This window comes from Clytia hemisphaerica, unplaced genomic scaffold (genome assembly GCF_902728285.1).
Source record: "Clytia hemisphaerica strain Z4C2 unplaced genomic scaffold, Clytia hemisphaerica genome assembly, whole genome shotgun sequence".
Taxonomy (NCBI): Eukaryota; Metazoa; Cnidaria; class Hydrozoa; order Leptothecata; family Clytiidae; genus Clytia; species Clytia hemisphaerica.
Genome location: NW_027104248.1, coordinates 237,193 through 258,291, shown reverse-complemented (window position 1 = coordinate 258,291; position 21,099 = coordinate 237,193). Strand labels below are relative to the sequence as shown.

Below are 21,099 nucleotides of genomic sequence, written 5' to 3'. Positions count from 1 at the left end.
CGCGTGACCACGGACACGCATTGCGTACCAAGAGGTATCAGCCAAGATGTTGTACCTTGAACAAGAGATCAATAAAGCGAAAGGTCACGTGAACTCCCTGGAGGTTATGCTTGGAGCAAAGATCGAGTTATCAGATATCGAGTCTAAATTGGATAAGACTGATGTAAGTCAATTTCTTATTAGTTCACAACCGGGGGGGGGGGGTACTTAGGGAAAAATTGGTGCTGGGTATGTGCGGGCGATAATAGTTGGCTTTCGGAGGTCCCGTCCATACATACTCTTCATCCGCCTACCCTAGTACCCACAATCTAGCTTTCTTAATTTACTGAATTCCGCAAAATCAATACGCGGGTTCTTTCTATTTTCCAAGCTAAAGTTGCTTGTCGTGATATTATCGGTTACAAGAGTCTTTCATTCATAAATCATTGTATTAGATATATCTAGGTAGCTAGGATATAGAAAACTCTAGAAAAAAAGAGCTTACTAAAGGTCTTTCCAATTTTTAATTTTAGTTCTGGAAAGTTCGAGATGAACTCAATAAACAAATTAAGAACGCACTCGACCAAATCTCCGCTCTGGAGAGCTCTCATCGAACAGTGGGTGAAGAGGTCAGTGCACTGGTATCACAAACTGATGAATTCACCGTTCAACAACGTCACCTTGCCAAAGCCATGAAGAAATTAGAACGCGACTTGGAGGATATGACGGATAATTTCCATCGCTCACAAACTGATATGGCACAGAAAAGATCTAATAATGGATTAGACGAAGCTGCTATTAACAAGATTCGTGGAAACATTTTTGATATCCAGGAACAACAGTCGAAATTCCAACAAAATTTGGATTCGTTAGAGCAAGACTCTAAGAATAAGGATAAATTTCTGGAGAACATCAATATCGAAATTAAAGAGTTGCAGGTTAGTGAGACCCATGCTTTGAATTCTCATTTTAAGGTTTATGATTGATAGCATTGTTTGTTTACTTACCACGTTTCATAACACAACTTGGAACCAACGCCATACCACTTCTGTCTCAGACCATAGAAAAACCTTGAATAACTAGATTTGAGCCACCAGAGACACTATATAGGGAGTAGATATTTGAGCAAAATCAATTTCTGAGTGTACCTTATCGGGGAAAACTTCGTCGGGAAAAATTTTCGTCGGGGAAAAATATTCGTCACTTGCTGGTTTTGGTAAGCGCATTAAGGCCGGGGAAAATTTTCGTCGGGGAAAAATATTCGTCACTTGGCCGAAATTTCGTCACTTTTCCCCGACGAAGTTTTCTCCGATAAGGTAGCTGATTACACCATAAAAAGTCTAAGCCACCTTTCAATTTGTATGGTTAGTTCACTTTATCATTTCTCTGATACGATAGAATGGGTTTAAAATACCACCACCATCATTTATATCATTTCTAGGAGGTGAAAGTGGACAAGGATTACGTTCAACAACAATTAGCTGGTAAGGTTGACCAAGGTTCAATCATCAATAAAGTTGAACGAGATCATTTTGATGCTTGCGTTCGAGATCTGGATGAAAATATCCAAAATATTCTTCAAAAGATTGATGGAACTGTAAGTTCAAGTTTTTTTTGAAAAATATCCGACACAAGCTTCTTAATACACCTTTTGCCGCGCGGGCATTTTTTTGTCCGTTTTATCCCACTAAAACTGTCCCAGTCCTTTCTTCGCACCTATAGACAATAGAAAAATATGTCAAAAAAGGACTGGATCAAGTTTAGGGGGATAATTAAATAATTAAGTGGCAAGCACCTGACCGCGCGACTACGGTCGAAACGGCGTAAAAAAATTCTATAAAGAAAGGGTCAATCTAAATCTACGTCATAACCTTCAAGAATTTAAGGAATGGCTACAGAAATGCTGATTTTAACTTAAGACCCTTTAAAGCCAGAAGACTTTTTATGAGAACATTCTAAGCCTAACAAACACGAAAAACAAGAACAGCAGTCCCTCAGCCAAAGTCCATAAGTTCTCACAAGTATGTATAGTATGAAAGAATCCTTCTTATGCAAAGCCAAGGAAAATGTGAAATTTCAGTGACTGATTTAGAGTGCTTCAAATTCAGCTCTTTAGAAGAATTAAGAAACAAAGAAGTACAAAACAAAATCTCTGATATACTTTTTTTCTCGAATATATAGGAAGCCTTTACAAACCAGAAAATGACTACTTTGGAAGGTATCATTGGTACCAAAGTTGATCATGATGACCTCAAAGAGATTCATGCTTACATTGATCAACGATTCAAAACATTCAAACCGAAAGTTCAACAAAAACAACGCGCTGAGGAAACAGCTGCTGGAACCAAGAAACAATTGATTAAGAATTGTAATTGTATTTCATGCGATAGACCTGTTGAGATGACCACCGGTGGAGATGAAAGTAAGACAGATTTTTTTGCTCGAATTTAAAATTCTATCAGTTCGACCTCGACTCCCGCTCTGGTAAATTAACATTCTTGAATGAGTACTCTTATTAGATGCCAAATAAACGGAGGGGGGATTGGAGAGATTGTACTTCTGAAAACCCAAAAAAAGGTAAATATAGGCTAAAATCTTTGCTTTTTGGAGAAAAATAAGGCGACTTCTTCTATAGACGAGGGGGGGGGGGGTCCTGATAAGGTCCGGGGGTTGGAAAATTTGCGAAATATTAACAAGCGGGGGGGGGGGGGGGGGGGGGGGGGGGGGGGGGCTTTTTTTGGCACCTAAGAGTATGTCAAAAAAGGGAAAACATAGCCTCGTCCGCGTAATGTAATTTTAAGAGCACTCGACGCAATCCAACGTTTACGAGGTTAATTTTGAAAAATTCGTCGCAATTTAAACCCATTATCAGGTTCAGTTGACTCTCTCTAATTCGATCTTCAAGGGACCAAGAATTTCTTCGAATTATAGAAAGATTCAGATTACGAAGGGATTTTATGCAATTTTCCAGTTGAGTGGACTAATCTTTTCGTTCGAATCAAAAAAAAAGATTCGAATAATGACTAAGGAGGCTCCAGTTAAAATCAAAGTCAAAACTAGCCGTAGTTTTAGTATTACTATTTCAATCTCTTATTATTATCTAGTTGTCACTCTACCGTACTACCAAGCTTTACCAGGCGTCAAATCCATGCGACCAATCAATACCTTTGATTTGCAAACATTACGTCAACATATGCACCAAACATTAACCCAGGGTAGCAACCGACAACGTTTTGAACTCTCACAAGAACGAAGCCGTCTACAAAAAGAATTACTTCAATTATGGTAAGTGGACTAAATGTTAGCTCTTCTAACATACCATAACCTCGTAACAATCATTTTTAGCTCCCCTGACATTAAAGCATAAGTTTTAATACAGTGAACTTCTATAATGATCATCGAGTAAACTGAACCACTATAATCCAAAAATTTTTTTTGAAAAGGTCTTTAAAAGAGTCTCTTTAAGTATCCTACACCTTGGGATGGGTAGAACCCGACCTTACTTTATAATGGTTTGATTGTTTAAAATAAAATGAAATCTTACACAAACTATCATCTAAATATGGTGACCATACACAATATGGTGATATTCCATATTGGGCTTTTCCAGAAATAGTCCGTGCCCCCCCCCTGTTGAGGATATCGGATATCCAGGGGGCTAACGATGTTTTTTTAAAAGTGGATATCCAAGGGGCTAAATATCTACAAGGGGGGATATAAAGTGTTGTTTTCAAGTAAAAAATACGATATCCAGGGGTAAGCATCTTTATAAAAGAGGATATCCAGGGGGATTTTCATATTTTTAAGAGTTCGATACTTCGAAAAATCAATATCCTCAACAGTAGGCGTAAATTTTTTTCTGGAAAAGCCCATTCTCCGCGCAAGATAAAGGGTGTCACAAATATTAAATTCACAATGGATTGTCAGTTGCGAGATCAACACTGTAATATATCATTTTGCTTTCAGCGGTGTGCGTGATTTGGACGAGTTTGCTGTTTCGGCCACTAACCGCGCTTGCGGTGGTGAACATACACTGATTGAACAAAATCGAAGAAACCCCACTAAAAATCCCAATGGTGCTCGTGAAGATGGTTGCTATGGAGAACGACAGTTAGAAACAGAGGTCCGGGGACGAGATGGTCATATTTATAAAGGACGTTTACAATCAGCACATTTACCGGACATCAGGTAAGCAGTATTTTACTAATTTTCGTTTTCTCCAAATTTGTATAGTTTTCTTCAAAATTTGGCACGACAATCGTTTCATATCAGCAAAATTTTTGATTCACGACAGAGAGATCATGCTTAATTTTATCTTCAAAAGACCTTCCTTTTTCAGGAGTCGGGCAGAACCCTAGTTAAATCACAAGAGCATTCAAAGTTAATCTCCCAGCCCAACTAACCTAACGAGTTTTACAATCTTGGACAAAACATTTGATACAAACAGGATTTCCCTGTGAAATTTTAAACACCACTAATGATTTTTAAGCGCGTTTAACTATAGCTGTAAAGTAGAGTTATAACTTTGAGTTTTGATAAGCCACCGAATCCCTCCAAAATCGAAATATTAAATGAAATAAGTTCGAAGTACTGAAATAACAATTCTCGCCCAAACTCTTAATTCTGAAAAGCTTTAAAATCTCAATATATTTCGACCAAGTAGCATAATCACAAAACAATAATTCTTTACTATTCGGAAATTCATTCCAAGTTATACCGGCGAGATCAGCTTCTAATTTCCACCTCGGTTTAAGTCACTTTGAAAATAACTTTCCGCTATCCTTCCTTTTTTCAGCAGAAAGCCAGCACAAGAGGGTGAAGTTGAGAAAGTTTCACAAGATGTCATTCCACATCATCCATCATCCGTGGAAAATCAACAACAACCACAAGCAGTCGCTGAATAAATACCCCTTCCCCCCTTTTCCCTTTTTCATTCTTTTTTTTTATTGTCAATAAAATCAATTTCTCAAAATAAATAAAAAAAAACAAAAAAGCATATAATTGTTAATTTTGTTTCTAAGGTGCCAGTTTTGGCCGTTAGTATGAGAACTAAGGAGGTCTCATTATAAGCGTTAAGGAGAGAAGATGCAATTTTGACCAAAATAGAATAGAATTTTAGAGCGCCGTCCCACCAGTAAAGCGCGTCTTCAGGGGCGCATTGAATAACCAATTGTAATAAAGAATTTTAGAACATCTACCGATTATTTATTAGGCTTTTTACAGTGTACGGCATTAAGTAAATGTGACTTTTCTTTGATATGTGTTAGAGTATTTGTTTCCAGCGGAAAGTCAGTAATTAAATAATAAGCAAACCTTACACTTTAAGCTTTAAGCCTTTTATTCCAGAGATGTAAAAAAATATTTATAAAAATACAAAAATATCCTACCGTAAATTACATCTGGACGTTTTACGCCGTCACGAGTGGATTTGTGGGGTCTTTGCCGTCTTTCATGATTTTCATGGAGAAATCTAGAGTTGAATATCCTTGAGTTAAACTACTGCTGGATAACACATCAATAGTGGGAGTCATGTAATCACTTGCATTCTGAAGAGTCACACCTCCACTAACCTCCAATATCACATGTGGATAGTGTCCTTTAATCTCTTGAGCTGATTTCTCAGTGATTGCCGCGTCAAAATTATCCAACATGATGACGTCAGCACCAGCACTACAAGCTTCTAAAGCCTCTTTTACACTGCGACATTCGACTTCAATTTTTGTAGAGAAGCCACATACAGACCGAGCCTTTTGAACGGATTTTTTGATGTCACCAACAGACCAAATATGATTGTCTTTTAACATGACCATGGATGACAAATCATGCCTAAACAGAAAACGAATATAGGTAATCATTCCGTGGTCCACAAAAGAGCTTTTTTGGATGATGCGATCAAAGGGCCCGGTAGTATATGGTATCATACCACCACCTTCTTCTAGTTGCTTCTTAAAGGTTAAAAACTAGAAGTAGATTTTAATATAATAGAAACCGCTAGTAATGGTCGACTTCTAGGATCAATAAAATTTTTAGGAGAAGCTCGAAATTCTGAAAATTGTATACTGGTGTTTGAACAAGCTTAATTCGGCATTTGACGAAAGGAAATTACCTGTGTGTAGAGCAACCGCCAACTAACACAGCATACTTCTCCACAAGACGAAAACCAGGTGTTGTCTTCCTGGTGGCCGCTATTTCACCCTTCCAACCATTCTTCGTACGAATTTCTTGATATTGATGGCCTATAGTGGCTATTCCACTCGCTCTTGTTAAAACGTTCAACGCCAGACGTTCTCCTTGAAGTAACTTATTGACGGGACCAGAGACTTCAGCCACCCGGCAAATAGGTTCCAGCAGGGTACCATCACTGTGATGCCATTGAACTTTACAGCCAAGTTTTTCGAATATAGTGTTGACGAAGGGCTGCCCACACAGAACACCTATAGGATAAAAGCGAATGGAATAATTAGCAAAATGAAGACGTTGCAGCTCCGGTATGTCACATATTCGACATATATTATACAAATGGATTATTAACTCAAGTGTGGGATATCAAACGAATTCATGTTGATAGGAAAGACAGCAGCGAAGGTTAAAAACCCTTTTCTTTTTATTTCCATTTTCAGAGTGGATCGAATCTGGATCGATACTTTTTAGGGTTTCATTCATGATCATTTACATTAACTGCTTTTCTAACACTACTTAAAATGCAAATTTTATACAGTGATCAGGAGTCGATGATTTGATAAAGGTTTGACAGACGCTACGTGACGTCACATATTATCGTTTTGAGCACAAAACGAAGGCCTAAAAAATCTAAAAGCATGGAGCTGTCAATTGTGTAGACTAGACAGACACAACCTTTTTCGATATTTTTGTACAATGCACATTTAAAAAAACCTGTTGACAATAAGTTGTCATAGTATTTCTTCGGAAGAGAGGCTTGAAAGTGACTTAGTTTTATGAAATGAAGAGACCTGTTCAATTGAGTCCTATTTTTTCAGCACGCAGATTCAAAAGGATTTCATATATTCAAAGACAAAAATGCTCATTCATTATAAAAGTTTTTTTTAAATATTGGATTAAATCGAATGAAAAATTTTACCGTAGCTACAGAATGGCTTGATTCATGATATATATCATTATTATTGTGATACTTGAGAAAAAAAATTACAAAATTTCTCATGTATGAAAAGAATAAAGATTTTTCAGGGGTCAAAAAATATAGACAACAACGCTGAAAAAATGTTTGAAAAATTGAATATTATTTTTCCAGTGAGTTATCTGGCTATCATTTTCTCAAGTATTGCAACACTTTATTGCTACCAATCTTCACGCGTTATTCATAAGCCAGAGGGAACAAAAATCTCAGTCAATATCAGTTACATTCGTGTTAAATATATGACAGGTCATCGAATGGTCGACCCCCCAATAAAGGCTTTAACAACAAACGATAAGGAAGGCTGCGTGAAAGAGTGCTTATTAACAAGTGGAAAATGCCAGAGTATGAATCTCAAATTAACTTTGAGTGGATTTGATTGTGAAATTTTACAAACAGATATTTATACCTCAAATAATCTGACCGCAGATGTAGGGTCTATCCATGTCGTTATTGTTGTAAGTATCTTCATATATTAAAACTATAAAGCCATGCTGATATAGTTTTTAGAGTTAATAGATTTCTAACAAAAGAAAGGTCTTTTTTTCGGATCTTAAAGAATTTCTTTGAAGCCGGAAAAATCAATTTCATTTTACACAGAAAGGCCTAGATCTCTTCAAAACTTTACGATGTATAGGCTGAAACGGGAATTTATTGAAACCGTCTTTGTAATCGCCTAACACGGGCCTAACACGGTATTGTCTGTACAAAAACCCAATATCTACGGCTAATTTCAAAATTCATTGCGCTACGATAGTCGTGAGATACACTCTGGTACAGAGTAAACACGGTAGAGCATTACACAATGCTTAAGAAATAAATGAAAAAAATGAAAGGAAAGAAGAATAACATTTTTTCATAGACGGAAACCCGTTGATTCTTACCGAACTCCTCGTGTGAACTTCGTGAAATAGGGGAACGGGAAATGTGGTCTAGAAAGAACTTAATAGCTAATTAAACGAAAAAATTATTTTTCTTTGTTTTTTTTTAAAAGAATGGTTGTAGTAAAGATCCTTGTCAAAGAGAGGAGAATTGTGTACCAAACTACCAGGATGACTCGTACGCATGCGTGAACATAAGTAAGTACCACATAACTAATTAATGGCCTAAAGTTAGGGTTTTTATGACAATTACAATTTTGGAGAAAGTTGGACCTTGACTCTGATCATGCCCGATCTTATTTCCTATATCAATACGCTTCATGAGAGCTTTAAAAACCTTTATGCAAAGTCTTGGAACTTCATGTCGTCATGCGTTAGGCTGCACTTAAAAAAAGAGTTTACTTTGAAGATTTCAACTTTTCAAAACAGCAGGTAGTTGTAAAAGGGAAAGGGATAATATAATAGAAAATATAATTTCTTAAGCTTAAGATAGAACAGGACAGGCAAGATACAGGTTTTGATATGAAGGTTTGAAATTTTTGAAGAAAAAATAATTCTACTATAAAATGGCAATAAATATTTTGGGTCGGCAGGTTTCGGGGTAAGTAGGTCGGGTGAAGACATTCAATACTTTCTATTATTATCGATTCAAAACATTGGTTGAAACGATATGATCTTCAAATTAAAATTCGTTTGAGTTTCTTTTCTGTAGACGCACGAACGTGCAAAGAGATGAAAGATAGAAAGCCTTTAGCAACATCAGGATATTACAAGATCAATTTGAACGGGAAAATGCGAGATGTTTACTGTGATATGGACACTGATCATGGTGAGTACCGTAAAATATAATTCCTGTTTCACTTTGTTTTAGATACTATATAGTTGAGTACTCTCGGGTACCTAATAGCCGTCCCCCCCCGCTTATTAATTTTTGGGAAAATGTTTTTGAAAGGTCCCTCTTTTGTCCTAATTCTGCTGTATTAGCCTCCTTTTCAAAAATTTTCCACCCAGGACATTTTTATTCCAACCCCTCATGCTTATTAAGTTTTGAGATATGTTCTGCAGGATCCTCAATTTTATCTTGACTCTGATCATAGGGATTGATGTTTCTTTCAAAAATAAATTGTTCAGTGTGTTAAAGATAATAAAATATTCAAAAGCGTTTCTATATTTTTCAAGGTGGATGGATGATGTTGGCTAACTATACAAACAAATTTGCAAGCTCAACTGCAACTGAAATGACAATTGGTGACTTGGATTCATTTCTTCAGCTTCAAAATGGAGATTTTCTATTGGATGGGGACACTATCTTCCGCAAATTCATTCTCAAACTCCAATCACAGAAATCAGGTTTTATTGTCACAAGCCAAACGTTGGAAGAACAATAAGCTTCGTCACAAACCATAATGCAGTTGGTGTTGAGCTAAAAGAATATATCTTAGGTCTCAATAATGGTGGGTTATGTAACCGTGCAATAGGTCGAACCGAATCTGTCAGAACATTGGATGATGATACTAGCTTTCTATCACGTAATATTAACTGTTTTGGTGGAAGCAGCTGGTTCACACCAAATCAAAGACTTTATGATCACCCAGTGTGGGCTGATTATTGGCCTAATGGTTTGAGCTCCAAAGTTCATTTTGTTGTGTTGCCAAATCGTCTAGACTGTGATGATGGGACTCAGGGTCAAGACACTAAAAAACCTGGCACTTTCAGAGTATACATACGATAATATGATATTGATCATCAAATTAGAGCATTCCCACAAAATCCCAAAAATATACAAACATTAGACATGAGCTTGAAAATGAAAAGTTTCATTTAATCATAAACAATGAGATCTTTTCTTAGAGCAAGGATTTACGGTCAACTGATTTACAGTACCATACAAACTTATCAAACTTAAAAACTTTACATATCGAATTAACTACAATATTTTTTATTTATTTTTTCACACTTCTCACAATCTTGTTTCTATGCCTAGTCCTCGGCCTATATAAAATCATAATATATTTACGAGATATTATTCATCTAAGAATAGTTTATTTATTTCTTACTGTCTGCCATAATTTATCTAGGACGACTATCTTGCGAACAAGCCGTTATCCAGTTTAATTATTACTAATCGAAAAAACTTCCAAACGTCATATCTCAGTATTCTGATTCCGAGCTTCACTTAGTTTTCCTTATTCCTTCCGATTGAGTCCTTCTTCCCGTATCTGTTCGAGTTGTTAGTTATTTATATATTTTATACACACAGCATATACATTATATAACACTTTTCTTGTAAGAAGAACCAATATTTTTGGAGATCAAGGAAATAATAATGTTTAAAAAAAAACAACAAAAAAAACAAAAAACATATAGAATGTTTTTAATAAACAATTTACAAGGAACTCACAGACAACATTTATGTATGTATACCGAATTCATCGTTCTACATTTGCAATTATGACTTTACTAAGCTAATTTGACATCGATTGCCTAAAAGGTTGATAGTGAAACATGCTATAACGATAGCTTTAGACTAAATCTCCGATATCAACATTACAGGATTTACCGTGCGGCTAGATTTCACTTTCGTTTTTAGTTGTTTCAATTTTTCAAATTTCAAACCAGCATCTTGGCAATAGCATTTAAAGTTTTTGCTGACATCATATTGAAAACAGCAATAATTTCAATAATTTTTGGATGCTTTCGAACTTGCCTCAACCTACCTGACACTGGTAATGAGTGCAGTGCCTTCTTTATTTCATGGAAGTAATTGTATTGAGTTTTAATCAATCAATAAGAATAAAACTGCCATTTTTCAAAAAATGGGAAAACAAAAGTGACACAAATCAATTAACAAAAGAGATATCGTATACTTTCTGTTGTGTATGTATACGTATATTAGAATTATTCACATAAGCTGTCTAGAAAGGAAATTTTTCTCTGAAATAATAAGAATACGTTAAGAATATTTCACCCTCAATTTTAGCAATTTCTTAAGAATACTTCACCCTCAGTCAAAGTACATAATTCTTATAAGAAAAAGCGTGTAGTCTTTTGTCCTGGCTGAGGGCAAGTTCTGTAAAAATGCTGCGTAGTAAGTTGTTATATTCAATGTTATGACCCTAGTATGGCCTGAACCTTTTAGGTTACTTGGCGATTTTGAGCTTGAAAAAAGTCCTAAATATGACCTTTTTAGGTTGAGTTCTTTTCTTTTTTTAAATTGTTTATATGTATCTTAATATTAATGTTTGACTAATTTCTCACACAGTATTAATCATTGATTTTGCTTAGATACAACACTATAACACTCAATACACAATTCCTGAGTAATACTTTTGCTTTTGCAAGCCCTACTCTAATTCACATAATCATAATCTCTGAAGCCTCTGCTTTTTAAGTCATATTTTAGCCCATTTATCTTTATAATATATCTATCCGTTAAAATTTATTTATATTTTAGTTTATTTTATTTAATATAGTAGGTCCACAGCAATGCTGTAGCAATGACTAAATTTTAGAGATTTTTGGGATTAAATTTTGCGGTTGGGCCTATCCGCGAAATTCAATCCCTGTGAAAGTTTATCCCATTAAAGTAACATACAGACATTTGGCGAGTTAAGGTTTGTCTAGATTTTTTTAAATCAAAAATTCCAAATTGGAGGTCGATAGCACTCCCAATTCCAATCCCGATCCCGATCCGGATCCAACCAACTCCTGCATCCGGGAGATTAAAGTTTAACTGAACAAAATAATCAAACCTAATTGAACACTCACAATTTTCGAAGCAATAGGAGTTCAATAAGTTTGATTTTTTTATGCTAGAGTGTTTAAAATTAATCAACATGAAATTCTAACTAAATTTCTAAGTATCAATCAAATAAGGTGAAATCATATTCAAAGAGTGCTCGATAAAACCAACCAGGAGTCGATGGTAATGGAATGTTTTTAGTCGAGTAGTTGATGGTGAACTTGTTCATTTCAAAAAGTTGATTTCAAAAATAGAATACAATGTTCGAGAGTGCTCAACAATGTTGGAGCGAAGTATCAATCAAATAAGGTGAAATCATATTCAAAGAGTGCTCGATAAAACCAACCAGGAGTCGATGGTAATGGAATGTTTTTAGTAGAGTAGTTGATGGTGAACTTGTTCATTTCAAAAAGTTGATTTCAAAAATAGAATACAATGTTCGAGAGTGCTCAACAATGTTGGAGCGAAGTATCAATCAAATAAGGTGAAATCATATTCAAAGAGTGCTCGATAAAACCAACCAGGAGTCGATGGTAATGGAATGATTTTAGTCGAGTAGTTGATGGTGAACTTGTTCATTTCAAATATATATATGTTACATCTGATGATTGCTTAGAGCATGAAACTCCGAGTTATGGATTTTTAAATTTTTTAAATTTTTTGGTTTTGAAATATATTTTTGATTAAATTTCTAAGTATAAATTTTATCTCTTAAAAGGGATGTCAAAATTAGAAGAGGGACAGTCAGGGAAATCCCTCAATTGCGGTATACTGCAATTGCGGTAGTTTTCAATCGTGATTAGCCTACAAAGGCTTATAACAGCTACATATAGTGCTGGTCGACAAAGATAAAAAAACATCGACTGTAAAAAATCGTACGAGAAGATAGCTTTTCTTTACTAAAAGAATCTGATCTACGGGAAAAATATTTTGTCTGTGCGTTAAAAAGATATGATCAATTATGTACAAAAATTGCCTGTTTTCTCCTTGAATCTTGGATTCTGTTTCTTGGGTATACTGCCACTGCAATTGCGGTACATGAAAAATTTAAAAGTGACGTTTATACCGCAATTGCAGTAAGAAATTACTACCGCAATTGAGGATTTCCCTGACTGAGGGATGTCGACATTAGACCAACTTAAGGTATATGTTAAAGGAACAATTTGCTTTTTCAAGACTTTTTCCCACTTCTCCGTACCGAAAAATCCAAAAGAAATGCAAGTTGGTGTTGTTGGTTGCAAGCAGAACAAATTTTTAATGGCCGCCTTATGATGACAATAATGCAATGCATCATAAATACAATCTCTTTAATAATAAATTTTCAAGAACCCTTTCCGATCCCCGTGTATTGCAGGCTTAAATGTCAGGTTTTGAAACTTTGAAACTAAAAGTCACCCGAGCCCGAGAGAACATATCAGACTTATCACTTATGTAGTTACCTTTGGATTTACATAAAATAACTGCAGAAGACTGCTTTTCTCCAACAACAAAACCTCCATAGTCGAAATGTGGAATGTCTTCACTTAGCCATCCTTCTACAAGGTCTTCTACATGATTTAGTGGAAGTAGTGATGATAGAGACATTGTTTCTATAAAACTCAAGTATATGTAAATTATCGCACCAGCTCCCCCGGCTCCACCACAAGAAGAATAAAATTTTGAAAACAACGTGTTTTTGTTTTGTTCTCCCGATTTTTGAAAATTGGATATTTTTCTATTCCGACTTTCCCGAAAATTCTTTTAAGGCTCTGCTTAAACTGCTGGAAATTATTACGGGCCTTTCTACATTGCATAAAAAATCTGAAAGACTTTTTTGAGTTGGTGGTGAAAAGTCAGAAAGTGGTTTTTTTGGGTGTTTGAGCTTTTTTCAATCAACAACACAACGGACTGATAGCCAGTCAGTCCCAGTGACCAATTACACAGGTGAGAAGATATAAAGAGCATATAAAATTTCATTACTTACACCTTGGAGTTTAAACTAGGCCCTAGTGAGGACCCTGCCGCGCCGACGCACCGGACTGTCCGGTGTATTTGTCCGGTGGCAAAAAGTATCCTTTCACTACACCGGACGCAATAAGTCTGGTGTCAGTCCGGTGTTACATACAGGGAATTTTGGACGCCGGACATTTATGAAACAAAAAATTAAGAAACACCGGACTGGTCATGTCCGGTGTTTCGATTTTGTCCGGTGGAAAAAATATCTTTCTCCGACACCGGACATCCGACTTCCTTAAGTCCGGTGTAGAGATTGTCCGGTGTTAAAAAGAATCCTCATTTTACACCGGACTTTCGTGTGTCCGGTGTTCGTTAAGTCCGGTGCGTCGGCAGGGTCCTCCCTAGTGTGTAGGATTGTACATTTTAGCTAGATGCTTGATTGAGGAAAAAGAAAATATCTTATCTTATCTTATCTTATCTTATCTTATCTTATCTTACGTCTTATCTTATATAGAGGGGGTGCCCAGTGCCCAGCAACTCCAGTAGATTTTTCAAATTTTAATTTTTTTTCTTCAAAACCTATCCTATCTTGTAGGAATTTCCTATCTTGTAGAGCTTTGAAAAAGAAAGAAAATAAGGGGTCATAGGCCTCGCCCAGAGGATAAGTGGTTGTAAAGATATTCAAATTTTAGTGTCAAAAATTTGACTAAAATGTAAAAAAAAAAGGTTAGGAAAATAGCTTGGAACAATTCAAAAAATGTGTTAAAAAGAAAAAAAAGAAATTTTCCAGTCAAAATGTTCAGCGGCGGATCTGAGGGGGTTCAAATGGTTCAGCTGAACCACCCCAACCCTTTTAGTAAATAAAAAAAAGTAAAGACCCTTTCTTCAATTGAAATCTAGTTTTCTGATCGGAACTGATTTTTCTTTTTGGTCATATCTCGATATTATTTTACCAGAGTTTGTATGCATGTGGCGTGCGTTTCCGTGGTGCGCGCGACAAACTTAGCTATTTCCGCGCTATAAAATCTTTAGGTTATGTGTGTACGGCGTAGTTAGCTTTCCCGCGCTGTAAAAAATCTTTGTTATGACTTTTTTTTTTTTTGCGGGATTAATATCTAGCTGTGTTCTGTGCTAGGAAAATCTTTGATTTTGAACCTGGTTCAGAAAATGCATCCAGTGAAATGGCAAATTTGAGGTGGTTCAAGAAAATTTCTCGAAAATACGAGACCGACCGTTTTGAGCGTAAAAGATCTTCCTACAAAATAACTTTCAGTCGCATGTCGTCGCCGGCAAAATATTGAAATGATTTGAAGGGTAGCCATTCGTACGGCAAACGACCTCACTTCTTTGCAAGCGTTCAATGCAGTGTTTTAAAGAAAGGAATTGAAGTCCTGAAAAGTGGTAATAATCAGGCAATTACTTATCTTTTTGAGGACATTTTTGGTTCAATTTAATCAGTAAATTTGAGAATCACACAACAATATCAATCAATGTATGATGATTTTGACAAAGACTCTGTGTGATGGAATTTTCATCTGCTTTTGTTTGATGTGGTGAAGAGTGATAAAAGAAAAAGACTTTCATTCTGAGGAAACATTTTTGTTTTGGTTTATCTTTAGAGGAAAAGCATTCATACCAACAAAAACAAAACTTAAATCAATTTTGCTTGATAAATGAAGTTTGGAATTTATTTATGGGAAAGGACTTATTTGTGAATATTTGGTGGAAGTTTATTGTGTCCTCTTGAATATAATCACGAATTTACGTTTGGCTCTTCTCCCATCATCGGGCATCGGGAATATCACGGGGAAAAATCTACCTAGCTACATATGAATCACAAGATTTGCGATTGGCTACGTTTCGAGAGGTTCTTCTCCCATCATCATTGGACATTGATGAATTTCACATTGCTACGTTTCGAGAGATTCTTCTCCCATCATTGGACATTAATGAATTTCACATTGCTACGTTTCGAGAGATTCTTCTCCCATCATTGGACATTAATGAATTTCACATTGCTACGTTTCGAGAGATTCTTCTCCCATCATTGGACATTGATGAATTTTACATGGAAAAAAAGCTAGCTAGCTTTATTCTTGAAAACTATTATAGAAAAACAAAACAAAATTTGTTTTATAACCAAGACTGGTGGAAAGGTTAGGGAACAACATTTCAGCAATTTGATTGAATTTGGTTGAAGAATGAAATTTCTGGAAAGGTGAACCTTCATGCATGCTTCAAGATAATGTGATGCGAGGAAATATTTTTGGTTTCGTCATGTCATAAGAAGAGAGTTCATACCACTTTTACTTGCAAAACCAAAACTAAGATTACTTTTACGTGATCATATGAAAATGTGGTGTACTTTTATACAAAAAGAGACATCGGTGACCTCTGAAAAAAATTACCCTTTTGTGCTTAATTTGTAGGTGGACATTTTGCAATTTTTTGGAAAAAATCACCCAACTAGCACTTTGTAATGACCTCCAATTTATGAAATTTTCCTGATAAAGTGCCAAACCTTCATTTTCCTTGGGTTTTTTGGGAAAATCACCCCAAAATCAGTTAATAATGACCCCCCATTTTATGAATTTTCTCTGAGAGTTCCACCCCCTACAAGTAAGCATAAAAGAGTATGGTTGAATGCAGAATTTATGAAATGATATATAACAACAATCTCTACCAAAAGAATTATAAACAACACTCCATACAATTGTGAAAGTTGAAAAAGTGCTTTCCTACAGATTGCTGATGATTACTGTTAGTACCTTTAATAATGCTTAAAAACATCAAACTTTTTACTTTGAATGTAAGAAGTACTTTTTTATGAGATTATTCATCTAATTTGAGAGCTAGAATTTCTTGAGTCTATTTGCACATAAAACACATTATATCAGTACTCATGGTGTACTCCACTTTTTGGCAATCTTTTATCTCAAGAATATTGTATTCCCTTGTATGTATTATATAAATAATCTCCTTTATTTTTTAACTTGATCACTGTTTTCAAAATATTATCCATTTCTGGTTTTATAATGTAAACATACTCAACATGAAAAGTTTTTGCTTGATTGTCAGCCAATTAATTCGCTACAAAGAAATTCCATAAAAAAATGGTTATAAGAATAAATTATCGAACTTTTTTGCTATGTTTTAAATATTCACGAAATGAAACTGAAGTGTGTAAAGTATTTAATATTATAAATTGTCTTATTTTTTCTTCAAACTTTTCTTCAAAACTATTTATTTGCTCTATGGCTTTCTCAAAAACATTTTCTGCAAGAACCATGAATATATAAAAGAATATACACCAAACAAGCAGTTCTGAGCATGCTCTGGGTGTCTGTTTTATCAAAATAAAAGGTCAAACCAAAGAAATATAAGAAATATAATACTAACTATATTTCCGTTTTATGAACGTTTTGTGTGATAAGATTGAAAAGAAGAAACTAGATGTGCGCAATTGCAGTTAGGGAATTTCCCAATGTATATATGAATATCACCACAAACGATTATTACACGTTCAGCGTCTGGCTGTTCAAGCCGGGATAAAAAAAATTGGCCTACCGCCCTCCTTTCAACGCATGGGACCATTCAAAAAGTACGTACGCTCGAGAGGAGGGGGATACTCCCAAAGCGTACGAGGGGGAGGGGGTCCTTGAGGAGAAGTAAGTATGCAGACGTACGCTCGTAATTTTTCCTAAACTGTCTTTTTTGAGAGAAAAACGCAATATTTTCACATCAAAGAATGGTTTTTGCGATTGTTATTTTCATTTCTCCTTTGGTATTTTTGTTCATCTTATAGATTCTTTTAATTTCTTAAGACTTTGTTATAAATACGATTGTATACCTACATATTCTACTGTTACAAGAGTTGCAAGTTTCGACTTTGGTTAGGGGGGTGTACTAAAAAGCATACGTATGCTGAGGGGGTACACATAAAGCGTACAAGGGGGAGGGGGAGTCAAAAATTTGCCTTTTTCGAGCGTACGTACTTTTTGAATGGTCCCCCGCTGAGGCCTATGTTTGGAGTTAATAGGTAATGAGAACTGCAGACGCGCAGGCGCTCATCAACGTCCCCCATGTTGAATGGAAAAAAGGTGACACCGCCCAAACAGGGCGGGTGCAAAATTTACGCCCAAAACGTTTGTTCCGAAAAAATTTTTTTGAAAAGAGATTTTTGAACCCCCTCAGAAAAATCCCAGATCCGCCTCTGATGTTTCTTCAATTTTGCATATCTCTTTTTCTAGTGTAGCTAGAGACCTGAAGTCAGGCAACTTTCATTGACATCAAACCAAATGTTTTATTTTTCCGTGAACTTTGAACCCTTCGAACTTTTTTTCTATGTATGCTAAAGCGTCGCTGCGTTCCGGTTTTTACTAAAAGAAAGCCTGTGATCTTAGCTTTCCAGCGGTAACACTGTGGACTCAGGCTAGACGGCAAATTGGTAAAGTGCCGAATGTTTATGCAACATTTTAAAAATTGTTTTCCGACAGGAGAAAAATAAGTTGCAATTATGGATGAACAAATGTTTCTGGAAATGAAGGAAAATGTAGTCGAAGGATGGAACTTTGTATGTTTATCAGAAAAAGGGTGTGAGGAATTCAAAAATCACATTCGCTAATATATTTTAGTTCTTTCATTTTCATGTAGTTTTTTCACTTTTTTGCTTCTTTAGTAGCATGGGAATGTCCCAAAAAAATGTTTATATTTCTGTCAAAATGGATTTTCTTTTCATGTGGGGTTTTTCCTTTCAGAAAAACTTATTCTTTACTTATAAATTTTTGTTCCTCCATTTCCAGAGGTCCCTTGAAAAGGGGTCCTATTCACCTTTTTTGACTCATTTCAACCTTTTCCAAGCTAATTTTCTTCAAAAACAAAAATAAAACAATGCAGTGTCTTCTTTTTTCAAAAAAAGATATATCTTTCGTTATTTTCATAAATATACTAAAAATTTTACAAATATTTTTATATAATAATATTCTAACACCATCAAAGATTCTCCCTCCAAATTTCAAGTCTCTATCTAGCCAGATCTAGCTACACTAGAAAAAGAGATACGCAAAATTAAAGAAGCATGACTGGGAAATATCTTTTTTTTCTTTTTTGACACATTTGTCAAATTTTTCCAAGCTATTTTCCTTTTTTTGAAATTTTTAGTCAAAATTTTGACACTAAAATTTGAATATCTTCACAACCACTTATCCTCTGAAGGCCTTGGACCACTTATTTTCTTTCTTTTTCAAAGCTCTACAAGATCAGATATAGGTTTTGAAAAAAAATATTAAAATTTGAAAAATCTTCTTGAGTTGCTAACCAAGGGGCAGTTTCCATATTCAAAGTTGCCACATGTAACGGGAAAAGACGGTTAGTGGGTAGGTATATCGGAATGTTGAGAGTTAGCTGTGGTATTGATGACCAAAATGAAATTCCACTAAAAATTCCAAGGAAAAAATCAAAGACCGATACTGTACGCTCACTTCTTCGCTTTTTCCTTTAACACGCTATCCAAAATACTTTTACTTTTGGATACTTTTGGATGTGTTTGAGCGTACCGCTCTGGCAAGAATCTTTTGATCCACACCACAATCTTCATTCAATCCATAATTCCTGAAGGAAGAAATGGATCAGCAGAGAGATTTCATGTCTAAAATTGAGTTTGAGTCGACTCTCCTGCACCCTGTATAACCACGGATTTGGGGTTCATCGGGAATTTTTTGCAAGTGTTTGTCAAGTGCATTTTTGAATTTGTCAACAGTTAAACTTTTCAAGTTTCTAATGCTCTTTGGCATTGCATTGAAAAGTTTGCTCCTTGTATAGTCAGGGTACTGTCGCGTAATTTTGAATTGTTTGGACCGGCGTATTTGCTAAAACTTCGTCCTAATCTTGGGATGTTCTTTAGATTTGAAGCAATCATTGATATTGGCACAAGATTTTCCAATATTTTCCAGGTGTATATAATCCTGTAGCGTTCTCTCCTTCTTTGGAGTGAGTATATTCTAAGCTTCTTTAGACTTTCCCAATAATTTTGGTGTGTTTCCTTTTATTTGTTTTAAAATGATTTCTGGATCTCTTCAAGTCGTTGAATGAACTAATAGTACTGGGGCTCCTAACGCTGAAGCAATATTCCCAGTATAGGATCACAAGTGATTTATAGAGAGTGATCATGGTAGTGTAGAGCGGGAAGTGAAGGACGTAATATCCAAGAAATGATTGTTTGGCTTTTTCAATTATGATTCAATTTGCTGTTTAATAGACATCATTGGAATAAGATCCCAGGTCTTTAACATTCCTTGCTTCAATTTTATCTTGATGATTGGTGAGATTCATTTTTTTTTCTGTATTGGCGCCCTCAAATTTTTGAAAAATTTCATTTGTTTGCGACTGTCATTGATATAAAATTCTGAAGGTCTTGTTTGCAATATTTTACATCTTCAGCATCTTTATTGACTTGGTTTGTGCGAGTGTCTTGCAAGGACTTGACGATAGATTGGATAACATTCCTCATCTATGCTCCAATGAGTATCAGGAAATCAGGGGTCCAAGTACACTTCCTTGTGTACATGAGATAATTCTTGGTTGTTTGATTTACACCATTAACCACTACAGTTTGTTGCCGTCTCTCAAAGGACTCTACAATTATAGATTTTACAGTTATTCCTAGCTTTTGAATTTTGACAGAACAATTGAATGATCCCTTTTCGAAGCTTAGAAAAGTCTAAGTAACACATCACATTGGTCTCTTTGTCAATAAGTTTTATATAAGATCATGTTGTTCAAGGAGCTGACTCAGACAAGATCTTCCACTTCTAAAGCCATGCTTATTTGGGTTAAAAGTTATTTTCGTCCATGTGTTTGACAATGTGTTTTCTGATGACTTCTAAAGATCTTTATAAATGTTAAGGCGACTGGTCGGTAGTTTGCAGCCAGTGATGTTTCCTCCTGTAGATTGGGGTTATAGTTGATTTTTCAATTTGTTTGGGACAATTCCTTTTTCCAGAATGTTTTTCCAGAGATGGCACAGGGATGGTAATTCTTCTTTACATTGTTTCAGACTATTGCTGGGAAACCATCTGGACCAGCAGTTGAGGGATAATTCGTCAATGGCTTTCTTATGTCATTTTCAGTGACTACCATTTTGATATTTCAGTGGGTTTGTGTGTTGAAAGCTTGATCGTCAGGTGACATGGGTTCACTGAAGATTTAGCAATTGATTTGAAAGGATGTCAGCCATTTCTTTATTCTTCATTGTAAGGTTCCCGTTTTTGTCTATTAGTGGTCCAATTTAGTTTTACTTTTGATTTCTTCTTGGCGTATGCAAAGAAATATTTAGAATTCTTTTTGATTGATTCAATAGCTTTTTTTTTCGCACTTTTTGAATCTTGGAAGGATTTTTGCATTTTTTTTCG

General features: G+C 35.4%; 4 protein-coding genes across 4 annotated transcripts in view; 3 read left to right on the top strand and 1 right to left on the bottom strand.

Annotated features, from left to right (window-relative positions):
* LOC136816510 (glutamine-rich protein 2-like) overlaps positions 1-4,883 on the top strand; it is a gene marked incomplete in the record, with an annotated part of 8,589 nt that extends 3,706 nt beyond the window's left edge. Inside the window, 7 exon segments of the mRNA XM_067072852.1 lie at positions 9-163; positions 513-917; positions 1,421-1,576; positions 2,161-2,401; positions 3,084-3,264; positions 3,946-4,167; positions 4,775-4,883. Coding sequence (XP_066928953.1) covers positions 9-163; positions 513-917; positions 1,421-1,576; positions 2,161-2,401; positions 3,084-3,264; positions 3,946-4,167; positions 4,775-4,883 — 1,469 coding nt within the window.
* A 410-nt stretch (positions 4,884-5,293) lies between these two features.
* Positions 5,294-13,407, bottom strand: LOC136816426 (nicotinate-nucleotide pyrophosphorylase [carboxylating]-like). The gene is made up of 3 exons (XM_067072749.1): positions 13,195-13,407; positions 6,086-6,413; positions 5,294-5,805 (listed from the first exon to the last, which is right to left on the bottom strand). The coding sequence occupies exons 1-3, from the start codon at positions 13,337-13,339 to the stop codon at positions 5,388-5,390; spliced, it is 891 nt and encodes a 296-aa protein (XP_066928850.1). The 5' UTR covers positions 13,340-13,407; the 3' UTR covers positions 5,294-5,387.
* LOC136816423 (uncharacterized) lies at positions 7,197-9,926 on the top strand. The gene is made up of 4 exons (XM_067072747.1): positions 7,197-7,590; positions 8,127-8,211; positions 8,726-8,842; positions 9,193-9,926. Exons 1-4 carry the CDS (start codon positions 7,219-7,221, stop codon positions 9,399-9,401), a joined length of 783 nt encoding a protein of 260 aa, XP_066928848.1. The 5' UTR covers positions 7,197-7,218; the 3' UTR covers positions 9,402-9,926.
* A 219-nt stretch (positions 13,408-13,626) lies between the features above and the next one.
* LOC136816430 (late secretory pathway protein AVL9 homolog) overlaps positions 13,627-21,099 on the top strand; it is a 44,742-nt gene continuing 37,269 nt past the window's right edge. The window contains exon 1 of the mRNA XM_067072755.1: positions 13,627-13,678. The gene's annotated coding sequence lies outside the window, so the exon portion shown is untranslated. The remainder of the gene's footprint in view (positions 13,679-21,099) is intronic.